General features: G+C 47.3%; 1 protein-coding gene across 1 annotated transcript in view; it reads right to left on the reverse strand.

Annotated features, from left to right (window-relative positions):
• DCHS1 (dachsous cadherin-related 1) overlaps positions 1 to 21,530 on the reverse strand; it is a gene marked incomplete at its 3' end in the record, with an annotated part of 108,016 nt that overhangs the window by 51,863 nt on the left and 34,623 nt on the right. Inside the window, exon 3 of the mRNA XM_075584112.1 lies at positions 14,248 to 14,424. Coding sequence (XP_075440227.1) covers positions 14,248 to 14,424 — 177 coding nt within the window. The remainder of the gene's footprint in view (positions 1 to 14,247; positions 14,425 to 21,530) is intronic.

A 21,530-nucleotide genomic window follows, 5' to 3' on the forward strand; every position in this document is an offset into this window, starting at 1 on the left:
GCACATGGATGAAGGAGCATCTTGGGTCCAATTCTTTGTGACAGAATGGCACCAACAGCGGAGTCGGATGCATCCACTTCCAAGATGAATGGTAATTCTGGATTTGGATGGATGAGGATAGGGGCAGATGTGAAGAGTGACATCAATTGTTCGATTGCCGCTTTAGGAGACCATTTGAAGGGGAATTCTTTCCGTGTGAGTTGGGTGATTGGGGCAATAATGCCAGAGAAATTTTTAATAAAACGTCTATAGAAATTGGCAAAACCCACAAATCTCTGAATGTCCTTTTCATTTCGAGGGATTGGCCATTCCACCACGGCTAGAATCTTGCCTGGGTCCATACTCAAACCCTCGGGAGAGATGATGTAACCGAGAAATTGCATGCTGGTCTTTTCAAATTCGCATTTTTCTAACTTGATGTACAATTTGTACTTACGGAGACGCTCAAGGACAATTCGGACATGTCTCTGATGATCCATGATGTTATCTGAGAAGACAAGGATGTCATCCAGGTATGCCACTACGAATTGGTCTAATAACTCTCGGAGGACATCATTAATTAAATGCTGGAAGGTAGCAGGGGCATTACAGAGTCCAAAAGGCATCACCAGATATTCATAGTGCCCATAACGGGTTCGGAAGGCTGTTTTCCATTCGTCACCGGGTCGAATGCGGACCAAATTATACGCTCCTCTGAGATCTAATTTGGTAAAGATTTTGGCTGACCGAATTCTTTCCAATAGTTCAGGAATCAGAGGTAATGGGTACCTGTTCTTCACCGTAATCTTATTTAGTTCCCGATAGTTAATGCAGGGGCGTAGAGAACCGTCTTTCTTTCCCACGAAGAAGAGCGCAGTGCCTGCTGGAGAAGTAGAGGGTCGGATAAAACCCTTTGATAGGTTCTCCTGTAGGTAGTCATTGAGGACCTTCAATTCCGGTTCTGAGAGGGAATAGATTCTTCCAAACGGAATGGCAGCACCCGGTAATAATTCAATGGGACAGTCATAAGAGCGATGTGGGGGAAGTGTATCTGCGTTCTTCTTGTCACACACATCTAAAAACTCAGAGTAAGGAGCCGGCAGAAGATTTTCTTGAGACGAGGAAATCTTATGTATTCCTACACACTCTGGTATAGGAGTTTTAGGTAGACAGGCTAGCTGACAGTGCTCCGAAGGAAAAGTGAGGGTCTTTGTCTTCCAGTCAATTAGTGGATTATGGAGCATGAGCCATGGAATTCCCAGAATCACTGGAAACAAAGGTGATGGAATGAGACCAAAAGAAATCTTCTCCTGGTGATTGGGCTCCATGATTAGTGTTAAATTACTGGTTTCATGGGTAACAGGTCCAGAGCTCAAGGGAGAACCGTCAACGACTTCCATCCTTTCTGGCGATTCCTTGGCTACAAATGATACCGAATTGTTCTTGACGAATTCTATGTCCATAAAATTCCCTGCCGCCCCTGAGTCGACCATTACTGTGGTTGAAAAACGATGTGTTCCTTCCTCGATTATAATAGGAACCAGGAGGTGAGGGTGTAGCGAAGGAGGGTTATCTTTCCCTTGAGAAGCAGAGAAAACAGTCTTTGAAATAGCGTGCAGCTGATTTCTCCTAGGGCTCTGGAAAGAAGATCGCCTGGACTTGTTTGGGCAATTAGCGAGATAGTGCCCATCATTTCCGCAATATAAACAGAGATCTTCTGTTCAGCGTTTATTCCTTTCCCCGGTTGAGATGGGTCCCCCGCAGTGTATTTACTTGCATCGGCTCCTCCTCAGTCTCCCTGGAACGTCTTGGGGTACTGACATCTCTAAACCCGGGGTTGCTTGGCATGAACCCCTGTCTCTCCAATCGTCTTTCCGTAAGCCTGCAATCAATTTGGATGCATAAACGGACAAAGTCCTATAATCTCTCTGGGGGCTCCACCTGGGCTATTTCGTCTTTAACTTGCTCCGAGAGACCCTGCCGAAAATGATATTTCTGCGCGGCCTCATTCCAATCAGTATCGTTAACCCATCTGCGGAATTCAGCGGCGTATTCAGCTGCCGAGCGTCTTCCTTGACGAAGATTGTTCAGAGTTGCCTCAGCGGTTGCACTACGATTTGGGTCATCAAAAATAAGACTCATGGCTTCGATTAACTCCTCCAGGTCCCTTAGTAGTGGGCTATCTTGTTCTAACATAGGGGAGACCCAAGCAAGTGCCTTATCCTTGAGCAGGGTTATTATCAGTCCAACCTGGGCTTCTTCGGTATGATAAATGATGGGCTGAAGCTTGAACATAAGTCTGCATTGATTAAGGAAATTCCAGAAAGATTGTTTTTTCCCCAAAAAAATTTCCGGAAGGGATATACGGGGTGCGGTTTGCACAGGCACAGTGTTTTGACCAGACAAGGTGATTAAGGCTGCACGTAGTTCACGATTCTCAGCTTCCGCAGTGGCGGCTTGTTCTTCCAAGTGGCCAAGACGATTAAACAAGTGTCTTTGTTGTTCCTGGTAACCAACCATGATATGTTGTAAGTCATGGAGTGTCTGAGCCTGAGCCGGGTCTGTTCCAGCGGAATCCATGGTAGGGCCTGTTTATTCTGTCAAGGATTGGACTTCGGCTGAAGTGGATCCCAGTGGCAGGAACAGCAGGGAGCGAAGTAGGGGTCACAAGCAGAGATCAGAGGCAGGCGGCAAGTAGCGAAGTCAGGAAACAAGCAGGGGTCCAAGGCAGGCGGCAGGTAGCGAAGTCAGGTAACAAGCAGGGGTCCAGGGCAGACGGCAGGTAGCGAAGTCAGGTAACAAGCAGGGGTCCAAGGCAGGCGGCAGGTAGCAAAGTCAGGAAACAAGCAGAGGTCGGCAACGAGGAAACTGGAACAGGATGATAGCAATAGCTAGCACAGCAGTAAACACAGGAACCTTGCAGGAGCTAAGGAACCAGTATAAACAGGCAAAGAGGAAAAGGAAAGGGAGGTTTATATAGGCAGGCTGGGAGGTGGAGCACAGGTGCAGGTGTCAGGTATCAGGCTCTGGAATGTTCCTTAGTTTAGCAGCAGCAATCCCGGTGGACAATTATAGGTACTGCAGGCTAGAACAAGACATTGAGAGTTGCAGCAGTCCCGGTGGCCAAGCATGGGTACAGCAGGCTAGAGAATATGACAGCAGGCAAACGTTTTAAGGGAAAGATTTCTAGATAAAGAATATCACTCTAAATCAATAGATAGAGTGATAGATGAGGTATCAAAAATGGGTAGGAAAGATTTATTACAGCCCAGAAAATTGGTCAAAGATATGACGGACTTTATCCCCTTTATCGCTCGGTATAATAGTGGAGCACATGAGATAAAGAGGATCTTTGAAAAACATTGGCCTATTGTGAAACAAGATCAAATCCTGAAAGGGATTTTACCGGAGACACCACAAATCGTTTTCACCAAAGCCCCAAACTTAAAAGACAAATGAGCTCCGAGCGCTTTAAGAACTAAGCTGGGAAAGCCCACTTCAGGGGACAGTATTAAACAAGCTACCTGGTTAGAAAGCAATCCTATAGGGTTCTATACCTGGATAGCTTGTACGGCTTGTAAGTATGGCATCAATAAATGCAAAAACTTCTCCTCTAAACAAACAGGACAGGCTTTTGCAATTTCAAGCTTGATTAACTGCAGCACTGATTTTGTGGTGTAGCTTTCAGCGTGTCCGTGCGGCCTGCAGTATGTGGGCCCCACAACAGGAACACTGAAAACTAGGATCTCAGAGCATGTGAGGAACATTAGGAAGGGCCCAGAGTCACACAATGTCTCGCTACATGTTAAAAATCATCATGAATCAGACCCAGGAGGTCTCAGGTTTATTGGAACAGATTTTGTCCCAAGTTTTTGGTGCGGAGGCAATAGAGCGCAAGCTATCTCCCAAAAGGAGAGCCTCTGGGTACATACATTAAAGACCTTGAATCCTCTTGGATTAAATGTAGAATTTGATATCAATGCCTTTCTCACATGATGACTCAATGATTTCACTGTCCCATTTTTAGATATGTACATGTTTTTAGACATGGACATATTTTTATATCTTTTATATAAATACATATGGGTTTTTCATATATATACATAAGTATATATATATTTAATATTTTTAAAGATGTTTTACATATATATTTTTTAAATATATATATATTTTTAATATTTTTAAATATATATAATATATATATTTTTTATATATGTTTTTATAATATGTATATCTGCCCTAAGGAACTATTCTAATTATAGCCAAATTCTAACATGGTATTTCTTTATCACCATTCATTGATTCACCAGGAGTGGAATTAATGTTGTATTTTTTTGGTTTCTGTATTTTGGTTTCAATATTCCTTTATTACTGTTTTAATATCACCTTTACAGGCGGTCCTCGTTTTACAACGTTTCGTTTTACGACGAACGGCTTATCCGACGCTTTTACGACGCTTTAAGAAATTGCTACAAATGAACAACCAGAAGGCTGCAGGCTAGGGAGATCATTCTGAACAGTCTGTGTGAAGGTTTGGGGGTGTATTTTAGGCCCTAAACCATGGCTGATCAAAGCAAAAAGCAAAGTGCTGTTACTCCAAAAAGGAATAGAAAATCTATAACTTTGGAGACCAAGCAAAACATCATAAAGCGCTCTGAGAAAGGAGAGACAAACACAGAAATTGGACGTTCCTTGGATATATCGCGCACAACTATTGTGACAATTATAAAAGATAAGGCAAGAATCCTGGAACAGATCAAGGGCTCAGCACCTATGCAAGGTACGACAATAAGGCAACGTGCTGGGCATATTGCTGAGGTAGAAAAACTCCTCATCATATGGCTGGAAGATCAATCCCAGCGTCATGTGCCCATTAGTTTAGCCTTAATTCAGGCCAAGGCTTTGAGTCTGTATGAGGACATTAAGCAACAGCATGGAGAAGGGACCACTGAGGAAACGTTCACTGCAAGTAAGGGCTGGTTTATGCGGTTTAAAGAGAGGGCAAACTTGCATAACATTAAAGTGACCGGGGAAGCTGCTAGTGCGGGTGAGGAGTCAGCTAAAACCTTCCCTGTTACATCAGTCGTGGGGTGTCTAACCAAATCAGCTGCTATAGAGAGATCTACACGCAGAAAAGGAAAGGATCTGTCCAGACTTCAATGAAGAGATTCTTCAAGAGGCCGAAACCTTCAACTCCACCTACGTCACCTCCAAAAAGTCCTTTGTCTGTTGAAGATCCCACCCCCCCCCCATCATCTTCCTCCAATAACTGATGTGTTTTTTTTGCTCATGTACATTTCTGTACAGAATACAGCATAGTTTTATTTTTACAGTTTTATTTTACAGTTCTGGAATCAATAAATATAATGTTTACATCATAATCTATGTGTGTGCTGCATATCTTATTGTTTGAGTAACATTTTCTGTGTATTTTAGCATTAAAAATGCCTTCAGGAACGGAACGTTTAATTTAAACAGTGTTCCTATGGGTTCGCTTTACGACGCTTCGCTATCCGACGCCATTTTGAGTAACGCATTGCGCCGGATAACCGAGGACCGCCTGTATTTATTGTCTCAGCAGGTTCTAAATATTTGTAAACCTGCAGATAGGGTGTTAGTTTATTGTATAGATTTATTGGTTTTATATATATTATAGGTTTGCATAATAAAGCTTTATTGTGTATTTGTAATTATTTTATAACCAGTGTATAACATTTTGCAAGCTGGATCTGTGCCAGCCAATCAGGATACAGCTGTGTCTAATACCAGTAGCTAGAGAAGGATTGTCATTGGACTAGGGCTGCAGTAGAACAGCTGCGTCTGTTCTCTATGTGATGTTGCTCGGTATAAAGACAGGCGGTAGACAGTAGCAAGCATGACCCCAGAAGAAGTCGTAGGACGAAACGCGTTGGGCCTTTTGTGCGTCCGAGGCCCCCGTACCAACTCTGAAAACCTTGTGAGGATCTCTATTGGCTGAGGCGGTTGTGACACGTGAGGCTGACGGAGGAGTCCCAGGATGAGAGTGAGTGCCGTTGACCGGGTAGAGCGTGCACGTGTGCACACAGAAGCCAAGCAGCTGATTTGGGAGAGGGGTTGGAGTGCGCCCAGAGTCACTTCATGCTTTTTACCAGCGGGGAGAGTGTGAGTGTTCACTTTCCCCTCTGTGTGTTTTGTGATCTGAGTAAAGTGTGAATGCACTATATATTCTCTATGCATTTGTGTCTTCTCCATATGAGGTCTACTAGGTTTATTAGCTTCACTGTTCCGGTGGTGTTCCTGCTTTGAAGTCACCTCTTCAAGAGGCTTCACTGGGCTGAAGTCCCTTCGTTTCAGCCTTCCCTGATATCGTACCCAGTCTGTAACCTCGACCTTCGGTCCCGTGCTGAACCGCATGCGCTGAATCTCCTATGCTACAGCTTCACTGGTCCGGTGGCCGTTCCTGCTTTGGAGTCTCCTAATTCCAGAGACTTCATTGGGCTGTAGCCTTCCCTGATGCCAACCCCAGCCTGTGACCCCGACCATCGCTCCTATGTCGCCTGCTTTGACCCCAGTCTGTGATCCCGAGCATCGCTCCTGTGCCACCTGCCTTGACCCATGCCTGTGACCCCGACCATCACTCCTGTGCCACCTGCCTTGACCCTAGCCTGGACTTCGTTTATTCTGATCTCTCCAACCCCGACCCGGCTACCCACGATGATGGAATCCGCACCTGGCGTCACGGCTCTGTGAGGATTCGCCATCCTGGCGGCTGGAGACCATCTCCTTACCTGAAGACCCCTGCCACAACAGACACTCAGGATGTGGACCATGCACGGTCTGTTTGCCCTCCCGCGGGCTCCGCCTCCAGTCCCCCCACCTCACTGGCGTGCGGCGGGTTCGCTCATCCAGCCTCCCCTCTGATGCATGTTCCAGTCTCCGCCTCTGCCCCTGTGATGGACAGGTCCGGCGTGGGAGTAACGCGTGCACCAGGCTCCACCCCCAGGCTTCTGTGAGTTCGGCCCCGCCTCCAGGACTCGGGCACGCTCGGCAGAGGGACATGCGCAGTGCGCAGGTGGTGCATGCATGACCGGATCGCCTGCCTTCCATGTCGGTGACGCGCGCGACACTTAGCTCCGCCTCCGTTCCCAATTTGGCTGTATCATAGGGCACACCTGGGTGACCCAGCAGATTATGGGATTCTACTATTCTGCTCTGCCCTGGCTCTCCATTGGCTGAAGGTTCCTTTAATACCTATTCAGCTCAGACCTCATTGCTGAGCATAATCTTGTGTGACACCGTGCCTCGCTGCATTCCGTTCCTGTTTTCCTGCCTTGCCTGTTGGTTCCTGTCGCTGCTGACCCTGTGCTGACCCTGCTACATTCTCTGGACTCCGCATCTCTCTACTCCTGACCCGCCTATTGTACGACCATTCTGACATCTCCAATCCTGACCTTGGCGAGTCCCCCGACGATCCGCTACTCTCCAATCCTGAATTTGGCTACGGACTCCAATGACCCGCTACTCTCCAATCCTGAATTTGGCTACGGACTCCAATGACCCGCTACTCTCCAATCCTGAATTTGGCTACGGACTCCAATGACCCGCTACTCTCCAATCCTGAATTTGGCTACGGACTCCAATGACCCGCTACTCTCCAATCCTGAATTTGGCTACGGACTCCAATGACCCGCTACTCTCCAATCCTGAATTTGGCTACGGACTCCAATGACCTGATACTCTCCAATCCTGACCCGGCAAGTACCCTCAACAACTCTACTCTCTATACTCCTGACCCGGCTTGCACGACCAATCTACATCCTAGGTGCGCCCGCGTGGCTGTGGGTTGGCGTTACTCAATTCCCTACCTCAGCACCGTGGTTGCGCTTCGTTTGTGGTGAGCTACGCGTTACAGGCTCCCGGTCTTTGTTTCTCTATCCCCACCTTAGCCCTGCGGTCCGGTCCTGGTTGTGGTGAGCACGTCCGTTACACATAGATAAATACAATGGCAGTCAATGGGCAACCTAAAAAAAAATACACAATTAAATAAAACCTAATCAATGTTTTCTTACTTTTGATGTCTTCACCCCCGTCCTACGCCAGCACCAAGTCTTGGCCCTTGACGCAATGCTCCTCAACAGCCAATGCGCAGAAGTCCGTGATCATATCTTGATTGAAGAGACGTCTCCCCGGTGAGTTCTTCTTTCTCCATTCTTTTCTTCTGTTTTCTTTAGTTGTAATCCAATGGGGGCGGATGTTGTCCAGTCGTCTTCTTAAGCTCAAATGAGACGGGACAAGCCTTATACAAGGCTTTGACGTCACATTTGTGTGTTACATGGTACACCCCGAATCCGCTTGGCTGGTGCACCATGTGACAGGTTTTTTTGTTTTTTTTTAAAGGTTATGATGTCATTTTGAATGGAGGGAAGCCAGCCAATCAGGAAGGCCCTTAAAAATGACATCACATCCTTAAAAAAAATGATATATATAGTTACATACAGTAGAAGATGAGGTTGAAAAAAGACGTAGGTCCATCAAGTTCAACCTATGCTAAATTTAGACAACAGATACTTTATCCTATATCTATACTTACTTATTGATCCAGAGGAAGGCAAACAAAAAACCCAGAGTCATATCATCCAATGATATCTCATAAGGGGAAAAATAAATTCCTTCCTGACTCCAAGAATTGGCAATCAAATTAATCCTGGATCAACATCCTTCCCATGTATACTTATTTGGTATATCCCTGTATACCTTTCCCATCTAAAAAGATGTCCAACCTTTTTTTGAACAAATCTATTGTATCTGCCATCACAGTCTCCATGGGTAATGAATTCCACATTTTAACTGCCCTTACTTTAAAGAACCCTTTCCTTTGTTGCTGGTGAAATTTCCTTTCCTCCAACCTTAAGGGATGGCCCCGAGTCCTTTGTACTTCCCGTGGGATGAATAGTTCTTTTGAAAACTCCTTGTATTGTCCCCGAATATATTTGTATAAAGATATCATATCCCCTCTTGGACGCCTCTTTTCTAATGTAAATAAATCTAATTTAGCTAGCCTCTCCTCATAAGTTAGAATGCCCATCCCCTTTATTAATTTGGTGGCTCTTCTCTGCACTCTCTCCAGTTCCATAATGTCCGTTCTTAGGATTGGTGCCCAAAATTGTACTCCATATTCAAGGTGTGGTCTTACCAAAGCTTTATAAAGGGGCATAATTATGTTTACTTCCCTTCCATCCATGGCCCGTTTGATGCAAGATAAGATCTTGTTTGCCTTTGCAACTACTGCATGACTTTGGGCACTATTGCTAAGCCTGCTGTCTACAAGCACTCCTAAATCCTTCTCCATCAAGGATTCCACCAATATATCTCCATTTAATTTGTAAGTCGCCGGTTTATTCTTGCATCCCAAATGCATAACCTTACATTTATCTGTATTAAACCTCATTTGCCATTTACCTGCCCACGTTTCAGTGTCTCCAAGTCCTTCTGGAGAGAAATTACATTCTGCTCTGATTCTATTACCTTACACAATTTAGTATCCTCAGCAAAGATGGAGACTTTGCTCTCGATCCCAACCTCAAGGTCATTAATAAACAAGTTAAAAAGCAGGGGTCCCAGTACCGATCCCTGAGGTACTCCACTCACGACTTTAGCCCAACCTGAAAAAGTTCCATTTATGACAACCCTCTGTTGTCTATCCTTCAACCAGTTTTCAATCCAGGTGCATATATTATTAGCGAGTCCAATTTTCTTTATTTTGTACACCAACCTCTTGTGTGAAACCATATCAAAAGCCTTTGCAAAATCTAAGTAGACCACATCAACTGCATTACCCTGGTCTAAATTCCTACTTACCTCCTCAAAGAAACAAATAAGGTTAGTTTGCAAGATCTATCCTTCATAAATCCATACTGACTATTACTAATAATTTTGTTTTCCATTAGGTATTCCTGAATATTATCCCGTATTAAACCTTCAAGAAGTTTCCCTACTATTGAAGTCAGGCTTACAGGTCTGTAATTTCCCGGTTGTGATCTAGCTCCCTTTTTAAATATAGGCACCACATCTGCTTTATGCCAATCTTGTGGTACTGAGACTATGGAAATGGAGTCCTTGAATATTAAATATACAGGCATACCCCACTTTAAGTACACTCACTTTAAGTACACTCGCGAGTAAGTACATATCGCCCAATAGGCAAACAGCAGGTCACGCATGCGCCTGTCATCACGTCCTGAACAGCAATACTGGCTCCCTACCTGTACCGAAGCTGTGCGCAAGCGGGGAGACTATAGAGCCTGTTACACATGCGTTATTTACATCAGTTATGCACGTGTATGATGATTGCAGTACAGTACATGCATCAATAAGTGGGGAAAAGGTAGTGCTTCACTTTAAGTACATTTTCGCTTTACATACATGCTCCGGTCCCATTGCGTACGTTAATGCGGGGTATGCCTGTAATGGTTTTGCTATTACTGAGCTTAACTCATTGAGAACTCTTGGATGTATGCCATTGGGGCCAGGTGCCTTATTTACTTTAATTTTTTCAAGTCGCTTATGAACTTCTTCCTCAGTTAACCAATTGTTCATTAATAAGGAGGTTGTGGCTTCCTCCTGCGGCACTACTATTGAACTTGATTCTTCCCTGGTAAACACAGAGGCAAAGAATTTGTTTAATACCTCTGCTTTTTCCTTATCTCCAATAATCTGCCTACCCATCTCACACTGAAAGGGTCCTATATTTTCTTTTCTCATTTTTTTGTTATTAAGGCACTTAAATAACTTTTTAGGGTTGACCTTACTTTTTATTGCAATCCTTTTTTCATTATCCATTTTTGCTAATTTGATTGCCCTTTTGCAATTTTTGTTACATTCCTTATAATTCTGATACGATGTCTCTGTCCCTTCTGACTTAAAGATTCTAAACGCCTTCCTCTTCTTGTCCATTTCCTCCCCTACCTGTTTATTTAGCCACATTGGTTTTGACTTATTTCTTTTATACTTATTACCCAAGGGTATACACTGATAAGTGTGCTTTTCTAACAATGTTTTAAAGACTGCCCATTTATCTTCTACATTTTTCCCTGCAAAAACATCATCCCATTGTATTACTACTAGATTAGACCTCAGTTTATTAAGATCTGCCTTTCCAAAGTTTAAAGTCTTTGTTGAACCCAAGTAATCTGTTTTTTGATAATTTATTTCAAATGAAACCATGTTATGATCACTGTTACCCAAATGTTCCAGGACTTGAATATTTGTTATTACTTCTACATTGTTTGATGACCAAATCCAGAACTGCCCCTCTCCTGGTTGGTTCCTCAATAATTTGGGTCATATAATTGTCTTTAAGCACCCCCAAAAACCTGTTTCTTTTGTTGTAATGCTAATCTCATTGCCCCAGTCTATGTCTGGATAATTAAAATCCCCCATTATGCAAACATGACCCAGTTTTGATGCCTTCTCCATTTGCAAAAGTATTTTATCTTCCTCAATCTCGCAGATATTTGGTGGTTTATAGCATATTCCAAACATTTTCTTTATACTTTTACCTCCACTGCTAATTTCAATCCACAAGGTCTCTACATTTTCATCATTCCCTTCATAGACATCATCCCTTATAATAGGTTTTAGATCCGGTTTAACATATAAACATACTCCACCTCCCCTTCTATTTGTTCGATCCTTCCGAAAAAGAGAATAACCCTCTAAATTAACTGCCCAGTCATGAGTTTCATCCCACCATGTTTCAGTAATGCCTATGATATCATACTGCTCCCTTGCAGCTATTAATTCAGGCTCCCCCATTTTATCTGTCAGGCTTCTTGCATTAGCAAGCATGCATTTCAGTCTTTTTTTCAGCCTGTACTATTATCTTATCTGCTCCTTCCTTTCTGCTCCCACTTGGTTTAGTCTTTAGAAGTTTTCTAGTATTATCTGTATTTACTATAGGCGTCTCACTGCTTGTCAAACTTGCACTTGCCCCCATTCTACCTCCATACCACCTTGTATCCTCCTCTATTCCATTTAGTTCATTATCTGTTTCATTCCCCTCCTCCCTCCATAATGGCAATGTTTAAATGTCCCGCATCACGTGACCGGGACATTTAAACGCACAGGAGAGGCGGCTCTCTCTGTGCACTTAGATTGCGTGAAGATCGCAGGGGGAGAATTTAGAATAAATCTGAGATAAGGTTACTGCTACGCCGAACGGTTTTGGCATTTTCCTACCTGACGGTTTGAGACTTGTGGAAATGGTTTCAGATTCTTTCTGAATACCGTGATCACACAAATGCCAAACCGTTCGATGGGGTCATGCCAAACCGTTCGATGGGGTCATGCCAAACCGTTCGATGGGGTCACACCAAACCGTTCGATGGGGTCATGCCAAACAGTTCGATGGGGTCATGCCAAACCGTTCGATGGGGTCATGCCAAACCGTTCGATGGGGTCATGCCAAACCGTTCGATGGGGTCATGCCAAACCGTTCGATGGGGTCATGCCAAACTGTTCGATGGAGTCATGCCAAACCGTGCAATGGAGTCATGCCAAACCGTTCGATGGGGTCATGCCAAACCGTTCGATGGGGTCATGCCAAACCGTTCAATGGGGTCATGCCAAACCGTTCGATGGGGTCATGCCAAACCGTTCGATGGGGTCATGCCAAACCGTTCGATGGGGTCATGCCAAACCGTTCGATGGGGTCATGCCAAACAGTTCGATGGGGTCATGCCAAACAGTTCGATGGGGTCATGCCAAACCGTTCGATGGGGTCATGCCAAACCGTTCGATGGGGTCATGCCAAACCGTTCGATGGGGTCATGCCAAACCGTTCGATGGAGTCATGCCAAACCGTTCGATGGAGTCATGCCAAACCGTTCGATGGGGTCATGCCAAACCGTTCGATGGGGTCATGCCAAACCGTTCGATGGGGTCATGCCAAACCATTCGATGGGGTCATGCCAAACCGTTCGATGGGGTCATGCCAAACCGTTCGATGGGGTCATGCCAAACCGTTCGATGGGGTCATGCCAAACCGTTCGATGGGGTCATGCCAAACCGTTCGATGGGGTCATGCCAAACCGTTCGATGGAGTCATGCCAAACCGTTCGATGGGGTCATGCCAAACCGTACGATGGGGTCATGCCAAACAGTTCGATGGGGTCATGCCAAACCGTTCGATGGGGTCATGCCAAACCGTTCGATGGGGTCATGCCAAACCGTTCGATGGGGTCATGCCAAACCGTTCGATGGAGTCATGCCAAACCGTTCGATGGGGTCATGCCAAACCGTTCGATGGGGTCATGCCAAACCGTTCGATGGGGTCATGCCAAACCGTTCGATGGAGTCATGCCAAACCGTTCGATGGGGTCATGCCAAACCGTTCGATGGGGTCATGCCAAACCGTTAGATGGGGTCATGCCAAACCGTTCGATGGGGTCATGCCAAACCGTTCGATGGGGTCATGCCAAACCGTTCGATGGGGTCATGCCAAACCGTTCGATGGGGTCATGCCAAACCGTTCGATGGGGTCATGCCAAACCGTTCGATTGGGTCATGCCAAACCGTTCGATGGGGTCATGCCAAACCGTTCGATGGGGTCATGCCAAACCGTTCGATGGGGTCATGCCAAACCGTTCGATGGGGTCATGCCAAACCGTTCGATGGGGTCATGCCAAACCGTTCGATGGGGTCATGCCAAACCGTTCGATGGGGTCATGCCAAACCGTTCGATGGGGTCATGCCAAACCGTTAGATGGGGTCATGCCAAACCGTTCGATGGGGTCATGCCAAACCGTTCGATGGGGTCATGCCAAACCGTTCGATGGGGTCATGCCAAACCGTTCGATGGGGTCATGCCAAACCGTTCGATGGGGTCATGCCAAACCGTTCGATTGGGTCATGCCAAACCGTTCGATGGGGTCATGCCAAACCATTCGATGGGGTCATGCCAAACCGTTCGATGGGGTCATGCCAAACCGTTCGATGGGGTCATGCCAAACCGTTCGATGGGGTCATGCCAAACCGTTCGAGATGGCAGCAATTTTATTGAAGCTACTAGAATAGACCCGTCTGTCTCTCTTTTGCTCTTAGTCTCTCAACATTGTCAATCTCTCTTGCTCCCTCACATCTCTCACTCTCTCTCAGCACTCACTCACACCACTCTCAGCACTCTGTCTCTCTCTCTGGTTCCCTCGCACACCTCTCTCTCACTATCATCGCTCACCACTCTGACACACAGTCTGCATGCTCTCTCTCCCAGCACTCTCTCTGCACTCTCACCCCGTCAGTGGCGGTCACATGGAGCAGGAAGGAGCGCTCTCCGTTGTCACGGTCGAGGGTCTCGGAGATGCAGATCTCGCCGTTCTCCGGGTGGATGCGAAATTGAGGGGGAGACGCGGGGCTGAGAGAGTACGAGACCGCTCCGAAACTGCCACTGTCTGCGTCCAACGCCGAGACCTAGGGTACAGAATGAGAGCAAAAATTAACCATTTCCCTTCCAGACTTTCCGAGCAACGATTAACCCCTTCCCTGCCAGACTTTCCGAGCAACGATTAACCCCTTCCCTGCCAGACTTTCCGAGCAACGATTAACCCCTTCTAGACAATCCGAGCAATAATTAACGCCTTCCCTGGCAGACTTTCCGAGCAACGATTAACCCCTTCCCTGCCAGACTTTACAAGCAATGATTAACCCCTTTCCCTGCCAGACATTCGAAGCAATGATTAACCCCTTCCCTGCCAGACGTTCCAAACAATAATTAACCCCTTCCCTTCCAGACTTTCCGAACAATTATTAATTACTTGCTTACTAGAGAGTGGTTTATTGATTAACCCCTTCCCTGCCACAGACATTAAGGAAATGATGTTAATTACCCATACACTCTACCCACACTCACTCTACACACTACACACACACACACACACACACACACACACACACACACACACACACACACACACACACACACACACACACACACACACACACACACACACACACCCTCCACACACATACACTCACCCACCATCCACCACCCCCTTACACATACACTCACCCACCATCCACCACCCCCTTACACATACACACACACCCCTCCCCTTTACACACATACACTCACATACCGACCCCCTCCTAACCCATACAAACACACACACATACCGACCCCCCACCCATACAAACACACACATACCAACCCCCCCTTCACACATACTCACATACCCACCCCCCTAACCTGTACAAACACACATACCTACCCCCACACCCCTAACCCGTACAAACACACACCCACCCCCTTACACACACCCTAACCCATACAAACACACACTGATCTAACCCTACACACTCACATACCTGCCCCCCTTGCCCATTGTGGCAAACGGCTCCCTTTGTGTAGCGCTGCCGTTTGCCCAGGCTCCTCGTGACACAGTCTTCTAGTGTTAAATTTGTAGAAAAGTGAGGACAAATACGTGTATACACACAAGGGCACTCAGCTCTCAACATTCTGCGTTTTTTTTTCTTCCATTAGTGACACTAAACATTTAAACACTGTCACTTTAAGAAACAAAAGGAATCATAAAAGGAAACATCTACTCCTGTCAGGAGTCTAACTCACATGCATATCCCTATCTGCAATATTGGCTGGCTAAGCCAGTTACCAACTTTAAATAACACACAGATAGAATAACATTGAATCCTTAGCTGTCAGATGGGGACAGTGTCCAAATAGATTCTCAGTTGCTGCAACCATGGGGGGGGGGGGGGGGGGGGCATCTACCCTGAACTGGATGCTGGGGAGCAGCATCCTCCCAGCCTCCAGGCTCTGAGAGAGAGAGACTGAAGCCGCAAACCTAACTGCAATATATTCCTCTTCCTCAATTAGGAGAACAAGTGAGTGAAAACCAGAACCACTGTAAACTCTGGCCTGGAGTTTCCATCCCACAGTATCAGCAAATATGGAGCTGTGGAATGGATCATTTTTTCCACTTTCTGCCTTAAATCGGACAGACAGCTGCCTAATATTCTGGGACTATGTCAAACCGTACAAACACACACATAACCACCCCCCACCCCCCTTACACACACTCACATACCCACACATACACTCACATACCCACCCCCCTTACCCATACAAACACACACATACCCACCCTCCACCCACCTTACACATACACTCACATACCAGCCCCCCAAAGCCGTACAAACACACACATACCCACCTCCTTACACACATACACTCACATACCTACCTACCTAAACCACACATACACTCACATTCCCACCCCCCTAACCTGTACAAACACACACATACCCAACCCCAACCCCCTCCCCCTTACACACATACACACTCCCACACCTTACACACATACACATTCCCATACCCACCTCCCACACCCTTAAACACATACACTCAAATACCGACCTCCCCTAACCCGTACAAACACACACATACAAACCCCCTTACACACATACACTCACATACCCACCCCCACACCCTCACACTCTAACATACACACCCCCTAACCCATACAAACACACACATACCCTCCCCCCACCCTTTATACACATACCGACCTCCTAACCTGTACAAACACACACATACCCACCTCCACCCACCTTACACACATACACTCACAAACCCACCCCCTAACCCATACAAACACACACACATACAAACCCCCCACCCCCTTACACACATACACTCAAATATCCACCCCCTAACCCATACAAACACACACACATACATACCAACCCCCCACCCCCTTACACACATACACTAAAATATCCACCACCCACCTCCTTATACACACACACTCACATACCCACCCACCTAACCAGTACAAACACACACATACCCATCCCCCATCCCCTTACAACCCCCCCCCCCCCACGTACCTACACTCCCACCCCCTTACACACACACTCACATAACAACCCCCTTAACCCGTACAAACACACACATACCAACCCCCCACCACGTAACACACACACTCACATACCCACCCCCCTACCCGTACAAAGACACAAACCAACCAACTAAGTTGTAGAAATAGGGAGAGGAGCCCCCTCGTGTGTGCTCCAATGGACTATGGTGGAAGTGTTAGTAATGAATGGACAAAGGTATGGGACGATATTGTGAAATAAAGTCTTGCAGGTGGATGTGACCACGGTGTGGGTATGTGTGAATACGCTGTCCTGAATAAGCGTCCGGATCACTGTGTCTCTATGGATAATAAGGTGTCCCCACAAGAAGATGTAGGACATGTGAAAGCCTCTCCGTGTCTGGCAGTCACCACTATGGCTATGTGAGCACCGTGCAAGGCCTTGATAGCACGGTATACAGCAGAGGCATGCTCACCCGTCCGGTTGTGTGGAGGAACACTTGCCTTCCATCGGATGTGTTTGTCCTGGTTGCTCTGCGGGCTGAGTTGCCCGGTCTCACGAGAGGTACAAAGACACACATACCAACCAACTAAGCTACGCCCTGCAAAGTGTTCAGCTCACACACTCACATACCCACCCCCCATCCCCTTACACACATACAATCATATACCCACATCACCACCCCCTTACATACACACTCACATACCCACCCCCCTAACTCGTACAAATACACACATACCCATACCCACCCCCTTACATACACACTCACATACCCACCCCCCATCCCCTTACACACATACAATCATATACCCACATCGCCACCCCCTTACATACACACTCACATACCCACCCCCCTAACTCGTACAAATACACACATACCCATACCCACCCCTTACATACACACTCACATACCCACCCCCCCATCCCCTTACACACATACAAATCATATACCCACATCGCCACCCCCTTACATACACACTCACATACCCACCCCCCTAACTCGTACAAATACACACATACCCATACCCACCCCCTTACATACACACTCACATACCACCCCCCATCCCCTTACACACATACAATCATATACCCACATCGCCACCCCCTTACATACACACTCACATACCCATGCCCCTAACTCGTACAAATACACACATACCCATCCCCACCCCCTTACACACTCACATCCCCACCCCCTTACATACACACTCACATACTCACCCCCCATCCCCTTACACACATACAATCATATACCCACATCGCCACCCCCCTTACATACACACTCACATACCCACCCCCCATCCCCTTACACACATACAATCATATACCCACATCCCCACCCCCTTACATACACACTCACATACCCACCCCCCTAACTCGTACAAATACACACATACCCATACCCACCCCTTACATACACACTCACATACCCACCCCCCATCCCCTTACACACATACAATCATATACCCACATCGCCACCCCCTTACATACACACTCACATACCCATGCCCCTAACTCGTACAAATACACACATACCCATCCCCACCCCCTTACACACTCACATCCCCACCCCCTTACATACACACTCACATACCCACCCCCATCCCCTTACACACATACAATCATATACCCACCCCCCATCCCCTTACACACATACAATCATATACCCACATCACCACCCCCTTACATACACACTCACATACCCACCCCCCTAACTCGTACAAATACACACATACCCATCCCCACCCCCTTACACACTCACATACCCACCCCCATCCCCTTACACACATACAATCATATACCCACATCACCACCCCCTTACATACACACTCACATACCCACCCCCTTACATACACACTCACATACCCACCCCCCTAACTCGTACAAAAACACACATACCAACCATCTAAGCCACACCTTGCAAAGTATTCAGTTCGGCGTGAAAGCCGAGGCCACACCCTACTACATTGTGCCGATGCTCCTTATTTCACTAGGGGGAGGAGGCAACTGTAATTACAGTATCCAGAGAGACTGTCACCCCTGGGAGAGGATCCGGATGCGAGCTACCGCACCCTCAGTTCCTCGTGGTTGCTAGCTAAGCAAGAGCTTATTACTATCTCGCCACGCAATACACTGCCATTTCTGGGTGTACTGTATCTCAGATGCATTTGCCCCTGCTGTGACTTTACGGGTGGAGAGGCGAGCCTGACATCGAAGTGCCCGCGGTGTGGAACCCCACACCTAAAGCCAAAGGTGTCACTGCCTGCTCTACCAGACCGGAGGAAAGAGGTGGCTTTCTACAGAACAGTGCGGCCTGGACTGCGACCTTTGGGCGGATGCTCCAAAGGACCCGTGCGTCCCTGTTCCTGAACCAACTAAAGACTTACCGGGTAAGGTGATGCCCGGGAGGAATCTGAGGCCCTTCCGGTGGTGACGCAGGAGCGGGGGTTACCATATCACCGTTTATATTTATCATGTGTAACATTTCATTGATGTAATAAATCGGTGGGGGGGGGAGGAGGGATGGGAGGGAGATGAGGAGAGGGTGGAGAGAGGGAGGGAGGGGGGAGGGAGAGGGTGGAGAGAGGTGGGGGGAAGGAGGGGAAGGAGAGGGGAGACGGAGGGGGAGGGATGGGATGGGGAGATTTAGGGGGGGGGGGAGAGGGAGGGGAGGGATGGGTTGGGGAGATTTAGAGGGGGGGTAGAGGGAGGGAGTTGGGGAGGAGGCGGTGGAAAAGGGAGAGGGGGTGGAGAGGGAGGGGAGAGGGTGGGGAGAGGGTAGGGGAGAGGGAGGAGGGAAAGGGTGGGGAGAGGGAGGGGGGAGAGGGTGGGGAGAGGGAGGGGGGAGAGGGTGGGGAGAGGGAGGGGGAGGGAGTGGGAGGGGGGGAGAGATGGGGAGGGAGTTGGGCACAGGGAGGGAGAGGGAGGGGGAGGTAGGGGGGAGAGGAGGGGGAGGTAGGGGGGAGGGGAGGTAGGGGGGGGGAGAGGGAGGGGGAGGTAGGGGGGAGAGGGAGGATACAGGAAAACAATTTTTACATTTTGGTGTTACCTCAGGGACAGTGATACAAACTCCTGCCACTAGTAGGCACTGTGTGACTACACAGCACACACACACAGCAGCATCAAACCTACTAACCCACAACAGCACAAACTCGCAGGGCTCACACAACAGTAACACAACCGGTGAGAGCAGCAGTACAAACACTGCTAGATTTGCACCGAGTACTGCGGGTAAGGTTAGGAAACAGAGCACACTGCATTGTTACAGGTCCCTGCACAGAGAGTACTAGCACAGTAACTCACCTCTGTTCCACACCCTGAGTACACACTCACACTCACTAAATACAGATCCTGCACAGAGAGTACTAGCAGAGTACCTCACCTCTTATCCACACCCCAAGTTCATACTCACACTCACTAAATACAGGTCCCTGCACAGAAAGTACTAGCAGAGTACCTCACCTCTGTTCCACACCCTGAGTACATACTCACACTCACTAAATACAGTTCCCTGCACAGAGTACTAGCAGAGTACCTCACCTCTTATCCCCACCCCCAAGTTCACACTCACTCTCACTAAATACAGGTCCCGGCACAGAGAGTACTAGCAGAGTACCTAACCTCTGTTCCACACCTTGAGTACATACTCACACTCACTAAATACAGTTCCCTGCACAGAGTACTAGCAGAGTACCTCACCTCTTATCCACACCCCAGTACATACTCACACTCACTAAATACAGGTCCCCTGAACAGAGAGTACTAGCAGAGAATCTCACCTCTGTTCCACACCCTGAGTACACACTCAACAAATACAGGTCCCTGCACAGAGAGTACTAGCAGAGTACCTAACCACTGTTCCACACCCTGAGTGCACACTCACTAAATACAGGTCCCTGCACAGAGAGAACTAGCAGAGTACCTCACCTCTTATCCACACCCCAAGTACACACTCACACTCACTAAATACAGGTGCCTGCATAGAGAGAACTAGCAGAGTACCTCACCTCTTATCCACATCCCAAGTTCACACTCACTAAATACAGGTCCCTGCACAGAAAGTACTAGCAGAGTACATAACCTCTTATCCACACCCCAAGTTCACACTCACACTCACTAAATACAGGTCCCGGCACAGAGAGTACTAGCAGAGTACCTAACCTCTGTTCCACACCTTGAGTACATACTCACACTCACTAAATACAGTTCCCTGCACAGAGTACTAGCAGAGTACCTCACCTCTTATCCACACCCCAGTACATACTCACACTCACTAAATACAGGTCCCTGAACAGAGAGTACTAGCAGAGAATCTCACCTCTGTTCCACACCCTGAGTACACACTCAACAAATACAGGTCCCTGCACAGAGAGTACTAGCAGAGTACCTAACCACTGTTCCACACCCTGAGTGCACACTCACTAAATACAGGTCCCTGCACAGAGAGAACTAGCAGAGTACCTCACCTCTTATCCACACCCCAAGTACACACTCACACTCACTAAATACAGGTGCCTGCATAGAGAGAACTAGCAGAGTACCTCACCTCTTATCCACATCCCAAGTTCACACTCACTAAATACAGGTCCCTGCACAGAAAGTACTAGCAGAGTACATAACCTCTTATCCACACCCCAAGTTCACACTCACACTCACTAAATACAGGTCCCGGCACAGAGAGT

This window comes from Ascaphus truei, unplaced genomic scaffold (assembly GCF_040206685.1).
Source record: "Ascaphus truei isolate aAscTru1 unplaced genomic scaffold, aAscTru1.hap1 HAP1_SCAFFOLD_451, whole genome shotgun sequence".
Lineage (NCBI taxonomy): Eukaryota > Metazoa > Chordata > Amphibia > Anura > Ascaphidae > Ascaphus > Ascaphus truei.